The sequence below is a fragment of the Manacus vitellinus genome, unplaced genomic scaffold (assembly GCF_001715985.3).
Source record: "Manacus vitellinus isolate BGI_N305 unplaced genomic scaffold, ASM171598v3 scaffold_16_pilon, whole genome shotgun sequence".
NCBI lineage: Eukaryota > Metazoa > Chordata > Aves > Passeriformes > Pipridae > Manacus > Manacus vitellinus.
In genome coordinates this window covers 15,872,755-15,879,411 of record NW_021939189.1, presented here as the reverse complement: position 1 = coordinate 15,879,411, position 6,657 = coordinate 15,872,755, and the positions used below count along the sequence as shown (strand labels likewise).

The window sequence follows — 6,657 nt, the reverse complement described above, 5'->3', positions numbered from 1 at the left end:
TCCTGTCCCTCCAGGCCCTTGTCCCAAGTCCCTCTCCAGCTCTCTTGGAGCCCCTTTAGGCACTGGAAACATTTCTAAGGTCTCCCTGGAGCCTTCTCTTCTCCAGGTGAGCACCCCCAGCTCTCCAGCCTGTCTCTATCTTTTCACATCTCAAAGCAAATGTTTCCATTCCTTTCCAGCTCCCAAGAGCAGTAGGCACCCAGACTCTGAGTGGAGCAGGAATACTGAAGATGTTCAACAAAGCTACAGATGCTGTCAGTAAAATGACCATCAAGATGAATGAATCAGACATAGTAAGTGTTGGGACACCCTGGGCTGTCCCCGTCCTCGCTCCAGAACCATGTGCCCTTCCCAGCCCCAGCTTTGGGTGCAGGGAAAGCCCCATGTGTGGGAATCAGCTGCGGATTTACCCTTTCCAGTGGTTCGAGGAGAAGCTGCAGGAGGTGGAGTGTGAGGACCAGCGGCTGCGGAAGCTGCACGCGGTGGTGGAGACCCTGGTGAACCACCGGAAAGGTGACCGGATCAGCACCACGCACTCCGGGGCTTGGGCTGTGACAGTCACACCCTGGGCAGTGCCTGAGGGGGGTTAGCAGTGCTGGGTGTCCCAGGGACACTTCTGAGTCTCTTCATCACGGGAGACAGAAGTAAAAATGTCACCCCCATTCTTCTGTCCAGCTCCACAAGCTTGGGATGGTGGTGTGGAAAGGAACCTATGTCCTACGGGATCATGGAATCCCAGAATGGTCTGGGTTGGAAGGGACCTTAAAGCTCATCTTGTTCCATCCCTCTGCCCTGGGCAGGGACACTTTCCACTCTCTGAGGTTGCTCCAAGCCCTGTCCAACCTAGCGTTGAACACTTCCAGGGATCCAGGGGCAGCCACAGCGTCTCTGGCCAACCTGGACCAGGGCCTCACCACCCTCACAGGGAAGGATTTCTTCCCAATATCCCATCTATCCCTCCCCTCTGGCAGTGGGAAGCCATTCCCCCTTGTCCTGTCCCTCCAGGCCCTTGTCCAAAGTCCCTCTCCAGCTCTCCTGGAGCCCCTTCAGGCACTGGAAAGGGCTCTGGGGTCTCCCTGGAGCCTTCTCTTCTCCAGCTGAACAGTCCCAATTCCCTTAGCCTTTTCTCGTGGGAATGAAGGCTGCTGTAGCAAACCTGAGCAGACCTGATCTTATGTCTTCCCACCCATCCTCTGGCAGGGAGTGAGAATGTTTTCCTTCCTCTGCATGTTTTGACTGACTCCTGCAAAGCTGTGCCTGTCCCCCTGCTTGGCTGCTTCCCTTCTCCTCGTGGCTGGAAGCTGCTGGTCTGACCCAGCCACCACTGGCCCTGCCAGCTGATGTCTCCTGGGACTCAACTCCTCGGGCTGAGCCCTGGGCTGGGGAGCACCCAGTGCAACCCAGCCCATCTCCTGACTCTCATCCCTTTTCTAGAGCTGGCATTGAACACAGCCCAGTTTGCCAAGAGTTTGGCCATGCTGGGAAGCTCGGAGGACAACACGGCCCTGTCCCGGGCGCTGTCCCAGCTGGCTGAGGTGGAAGAGAAGATTGAACAGCTGCACCACGAACAGGCCAACAATGACTTCTTCCTCCTGGCCGAGCTCCTGGGGGACTACATCCGCCTGCTCTCAGTTGTGAGGGTAAGCACTGCTCCTGCTCCTTGTACCCAGCTTAGGCTTAGGGATGCCAGGAGGTCTTCCAAACTCAAGCAGAGGGCACACATGGCATGGCTTCTCCAGGAACAGGGAAACTTGTTGGTTGTCCAGGCGAGCAGGTAGTCAGGTTGGAAGATTGTGGTGAGGTGAGGCCTGGCCATGCCACTGTTCTCCAGAGGGGATGTGGAGCGAGTTCCCAGCTTGTAAGTGGCCTCAGCCCTTCCAGAGGTGAAGGCTGAGACTGTGAGCTGATGACCTGTGATCCAAGTGGTGCAGATAGGCCTGCCAAGTGCCTGCTGGGGAAGAGCCTTAGTCTTCAAGTCTGGTGTTCTGGCCTTGCCAGAGGCTGGAAGAAGCAATTCCAAGAGAGCAGCAGGTCTTGCAGGCTGAGCCCTTCCCACCCCAAACACATCCTGCCTCTGAGCAGGAGTTTCTGAAGGCTGCAGAGGCCAGGACACAACCTCCCTTGTCTGCCAGTCCATACTGGGAGCTGTGGGTGCTCCAGAGCAGGATCCAGTCTGTGTTCTGGCTCAGCTTTGGTCCAGCACCTCAGGTATCCCCTTGGCAAGTGTCTCCTTGCCAGCAGAGCCCCTTGGAGCCGCTCTGGCAGCACAGAGCTCAACCTCTGCCCCCTCCTTGCCTCCAGGGAGCCTTTGACCAGCGCATGAAGACCTGGCAGCGGTGGCAGGATGCCCAGACCATGCTGCAGAAGAAGAGGGAGATGGAGGCCAGGCTGCTGTGGGCCAACAAACCTGACAAGCTGCAGCAGGCCAAGGATGAGATCTCAGAGGTAGGGAATGAGGAGCGTGGGATCTCTGCTCTGCTCCTACCCTCTGTGCTCCAGCAGGGGACCTTCTGGGCTGGGGAAGGGATCGTCAGGGCTGGGGAGGACCTCCTGAGCAGGAGGGACAGGTGTCTAAGGACAAGCTGCAACAAGGGATAAGCCAGCCTTGAGTGGAGCTGCTCACAATCCCACCTCCCGTGACTTCCCTGCTGAGCTTCCTGTGGTGAAGAGGACCAGGAACACCGGGCTCTGCTCCAGCAAACACCTCTCACACATCCAGTTGTGGCTACAGACACCCTTGGAGAGGGGAGCAGAAGTTCCTTCCCTTGCCCTGAAACAGCACACTTCCTCTCTCCACAGTGGGAGTCCCGTGTGACACAGTATGAAAGGGACTTTGAGCGGATTTCTACTGTCATCCGCAAGGAAGTGATACGGTTTGAGGTATGTTTGGGGCAGCCCTCGGCTGGGAATGCCAGCCTGGGTCAGCCATGGGGCACCCGGGTATCCAGCAGTATCCATAAATCCAGACATGTGTGAGCTGGGGCACTGCTGAGGGCTTTTGGCTGAGGTGGCTTCTCCACAGGGTATCTGTTCAAATGAAGGTGGGTGGGCAAAGATCCTCCATCTCCCAGGCCCTTGTGCTGGTGCTCTTGTGAGGCCCCAGGAGGAACAGGAACATCCTGGCAGTTTCTCTTTCAGGAGGGTTTTGGTATTTGATTCAGCCTCATGCCCATCTCTTGCAGAAAGAGAAATCCAAGGACTTCAGAAACCATGTCACGAAATACCTTGAGACGTTGTTAAACTCTCAGCAACAGGTGAGTGGCCCCTGATGTGGTTTTACCTCCAAGTTCAGGCCCAGGTTGTGAACCCCTCAAGTGTGACCACCCCCCCCAAGTGCGTCCTCAAGGCTCCTGACTCTCTCCCTCTCTCCTCCCTGCAGCTGGTGAAGTACTGGGAAGCGTTCCTGCCTGAAGCCAAGGCCATTTCGTAATCGGACCGAGCGAACAAACCTTTATTTTGCCTTTTTTTTTTTTTTTTTAATATATATATACACTATACCTCCTCCTCTTTTCCACGTGAGCGACCCCTCGTTCCACATGCTGGAGCTGGTAGAGGTGTCACCCCCAGACGAGCAGCTTGCGAGCCAGTAACTCTTCTAACTGTATATTTTTCATTTAGCAACATATATTTTCTTACTGAAGAAAAACTAGTTTCCTGCTTCCAGACCAGACCCACAGCCAGGGGGTTATCAAGATCTGGCAAATGTCTATTTTTCAGGCAGGGTTTTAGGGCTCTAATGATTTATCTTACTCCTGCAGTGCCATTAAAATTCTGTAATAAAACTTCTATCAGGGCAAACAGGCTCTGAGTGTTGGGGGTGGGCGTGGGGAGAGCTAACGGCACATTCTCTGGGGTTTGGGGGAGGCAGTGGAGCCTCCCCCGTATTGTGTCAGGGACAAGGGTGACCTTGGACACTGCCCTGGCCACCTGTCCCTGCTCCTGATTAGGCTTTGGCTCTCTGCCCTGCTCCCAGTGGGAGCCGTTTTTAGGATCTGAGCTCAGCAGGGGCTCTGTAGCGGTTCCACTTTGTGGCATTCCCTAAAATCCACTGGGAAGCCTTTGGGGGTGTGATGCTCCTGCCCCAACGTGCCCAGGGATGGGTTTGCCCCTTCAACCTCCCCCCAGCCCCCCACGTGTGGATTTCACCAAAACCGATACCCCTTCTGCCTTAAAAAAGGGAAAACGCAGCTTGGTTCTGACTTCCCACTTTCCTTTCCCCATATCCCTGTAAAGCGGCGTCCCGGCGGCTCCTCCATTCCCCCCCTTCTTCCCCTTGTGCTGGATGTGGGGTCGCAGGACCCTCCCCGGTGTGCTTTAGGGACCGTGTCCCCGCTGCGGGCGCTCGGGGCGGTCCCTCCCCCGCCCCGCAGCCCTTCCCCGCCCCGCGGCCCCCCCAGGCCCCCGGGCCATGATCGCCGTCTCTATCCCAGCGGCGGAACCCGCGGCGGCTTCGCGCAGCCCCGACAGGGCACACACGGTGAGCGGGGACCCGGGGGGTGGAGGTTTGGCTGCCCGCGGGGGTCCCCGTCTGCCCAAGAAGGGTGGAGGGGGGAGATGTCTCTCTCTGCCCCGGGGTCTGGAGGTCCCCAGTTGTCCCCGAGGGTTCCCCATCTGCCTCGGGAGTGGAGGTCCCTGCGTGTCCCCAGGGGTCCCTGCCGGTGGAGGGAGGTGGGGCCTGGTTCGGGGGTCCCTGTTGGGGGGTCCTCGTCTCTCCCGGCATGGCTCCACGTGCCCTGGGACTGGAGTCCCCCGCGCTCCGGGGGATTTGTCTCCTCCTGCCCCAGGGTTTGAAGGTCTCCAAGTGTCCCCAGGGGTCCCTCACCTGCCCCAGGAGTGGAGGTCCCTGCCTGGGGGGGGGGCACAGACCCTCTACCTTTGAAAGGGGGGTGGTGGTGTCCCTGGTCTGGGAGTCCCCTCTGCCCCCGTGGGTGGGGGTTACCGTCTGTCCGGGGAGGGTGGGTGGGCGTGTCTCCCTCTGCCCCAGGGTCTGGAAGTCCCAGATGTCCCCAGGAGTGACCCATCTGCCCCAGGGGTCCCTGCTGGTGGTGGTGGGGGAGCTGATCCGGGGGTGCCCTCTTGGGGAAGTCCCCGTCTCTCCCGGCATGCCCCCACATCCCCAGGGACTGGAGTCCCCTGTCCTCCGGGGGATTTGTCTCCTCCTGCCCCAGGGTTTGAAGGGGTCCCCCAAATGCCCCAGGAGTGGAGGTCCTGCCTGTCCCCAGGGGTCCCTGCCGGCGAGGGGCACAGACCCTCTACCTTTGAAAGGAGGGGTCCCCGCTCTGGCCCTCTGGCCCCCTTGGGGGGGGGGGTACCTGTCTGCCCAGAGTGCCCTCACCTACCCTGGGACTGGAGGTCCCCAAGTTCCCACAGGACACCCCACGTATTCCAGGGAGGAGTTTGTCTCCTGCTGCCCCAGGGGCTGGAGGTCCCCAAGTGTTCCCTGAGGAGTCCCCACCTACCCCACGGGCTGGAGGTCTCTGCCTGTGCTGGGTCCCTGCTGGGGGTACCCTCTGCCCTTGAAATTGGGGGTGTTCCTCTACCCTCTACCCAGAGGGATCCCCTCTGGCCCCAGAGGGGTAGGAGGCTCCCTGTCTGTCCTCAGGTACCCCCATCTGCCCCAGGCATGTGTGTCCTTCATCTGCCCCGGGGGTGGGATGTTGTGGCGTGCCACCTCTGTCCCCAAATGCCCAGGAGTGGCAGTCCCTGCCTGCATCCAGGGAATCCCTGCCGGGTGGGGGTGTAGGGGGAAATGACACCGACCCTCTACCCATGGAAGGGGTGGGGAAAGAGTGTCCCTGGTGAGAGTGTGTCCCCTCTGTTCTTGGGGGGAGTCCTTGTCACCCCCTCTGCCCCTGAGGTGCAGGTGTGTCCTTCTCCCAAGTGTCTGGGGGGGGTGGTCCCTGCCAGTGCACTCTCTACCCCTGAAACCTGGGGTCCGTGGCCCGAGGGGTCCCCTCTGTCCCCAGGGGGTAGCTGTATGTCCCCATCTGCCCTTGGGGATGACGATCCTGGGGCAGGGAGGGGAAGGTCCCCCTTTGCTCAGGAGGTTGGATGTCCCCCCCCCTGTCCCCAGGGTGCCTCCTTGCCTGAGGTGCCCCAGTGTAGAGGTCCCCAGCTGCCCCCCTGGTCCTTGCTGGAGGAGGTCACTGGGGTGTCTCTGTCCTGGGGGGTTGCCAGAGGTTGAGGTCCCTGCCTGGGGACCCTCTGTGTTTGAAAGGGGGGGATTCCTGCTGACCTGGGGGATTTCTGCTGGCCCTTGGTGGTGGTGGTGGTGTCTCCTGTTGGTTCCTGGTTGCCCCTGTTTCTCCCACAGAGGGTTCCCATCGGCCGGGGAGACGAGGTTCGTCTCCACCTGTCCCAGAGTTTGGGGGCCCCCAAATGCCCTGTGACCCTGTTGAGAGTGGGGCACCCTCTGTCCTGAAAAGGGGGTGTCCCTCTGCCCTGGGGGAGGTCCCTCTGGCACCAGGGAGTTGGTGGGTCCCCGTCTGCTTCTGAGTGGCCCCTCTGCCCTGGGGATGAGGGTCCCTGCCTGCCTTGAATGGTGGAGGGGGGTGTGGGGTCCTGACATGTCCACCCGGACGTCCCCACATGCTCCAAGAGTTCGGGGGGCTCCTGCCTGTCCCCAGCGGTCCTACTGGCTCTCAGGGGTCCCACCTG

At 60.0% G+C, this 6,657-nt stretch overlaps 2 protein-coding genes across 3 annotated transcripts in view; both read left to right on the top strand.

Moving 5' to 3' along the window:
• The window catches only part of SNX1 (sorting nexin 1), a 10,080-nt gene extending 6,282 nt beyond the window's left edge, over window positions 1–3,798 (top strand). Inside the window, exons 10-16 of the mRNA XM_029958809.1 lie at window positions 180–293; window positions 420–513; window positions 1,435–1,640; window positions 2,302–2,445; window positions 2,800–2,880; window positions 3,183–3,254; window positions 3,380–3,798. Coding sequence (XP_029814669.1) covers window positions 180–293; window positions 420–513; window positions 1,435–1,640; window positions 2,302–2,445; window positions 2,800–2,880; window positions 3,183–3,254; window positions 3,380–3,430 — 762 coding nt within the window. The 3' untranslated portion in view covers window positions 3,431–3,798. The remainder of the gene's footprint in view (window positions 1–179; window positions 294–419; window positions 514–1,434; window positions 1,641–2,301; window positions 2,446–2,799; window positions 2,881–3,182; window positions 3,255–3,379) is intronic.
• A 594-nt stretch (window positions 3,799–4,392) lies between these two features.
• SNX22 (sorting nexin 22) overlaps window positions 4,393–6,657 on the top strand; it is a 4,556-nt gene continuing 2,291 nt past the window's right edge. For both annotated transcript variants that reach the window (XM_018069856.2, XM_018069855.2), the window contains exon 1: window positions 4,393–4,477. In XM_018069856.2, the coding sequence (XP_017925345.2) occupies window positions 4,409–4,477 (69 nt within the window). In that variant the 5' untranslated portion in view covers window positions 4,393–4,408. The remainder of the gene's footprint in view (window positions 4,478–6,657) is intronic.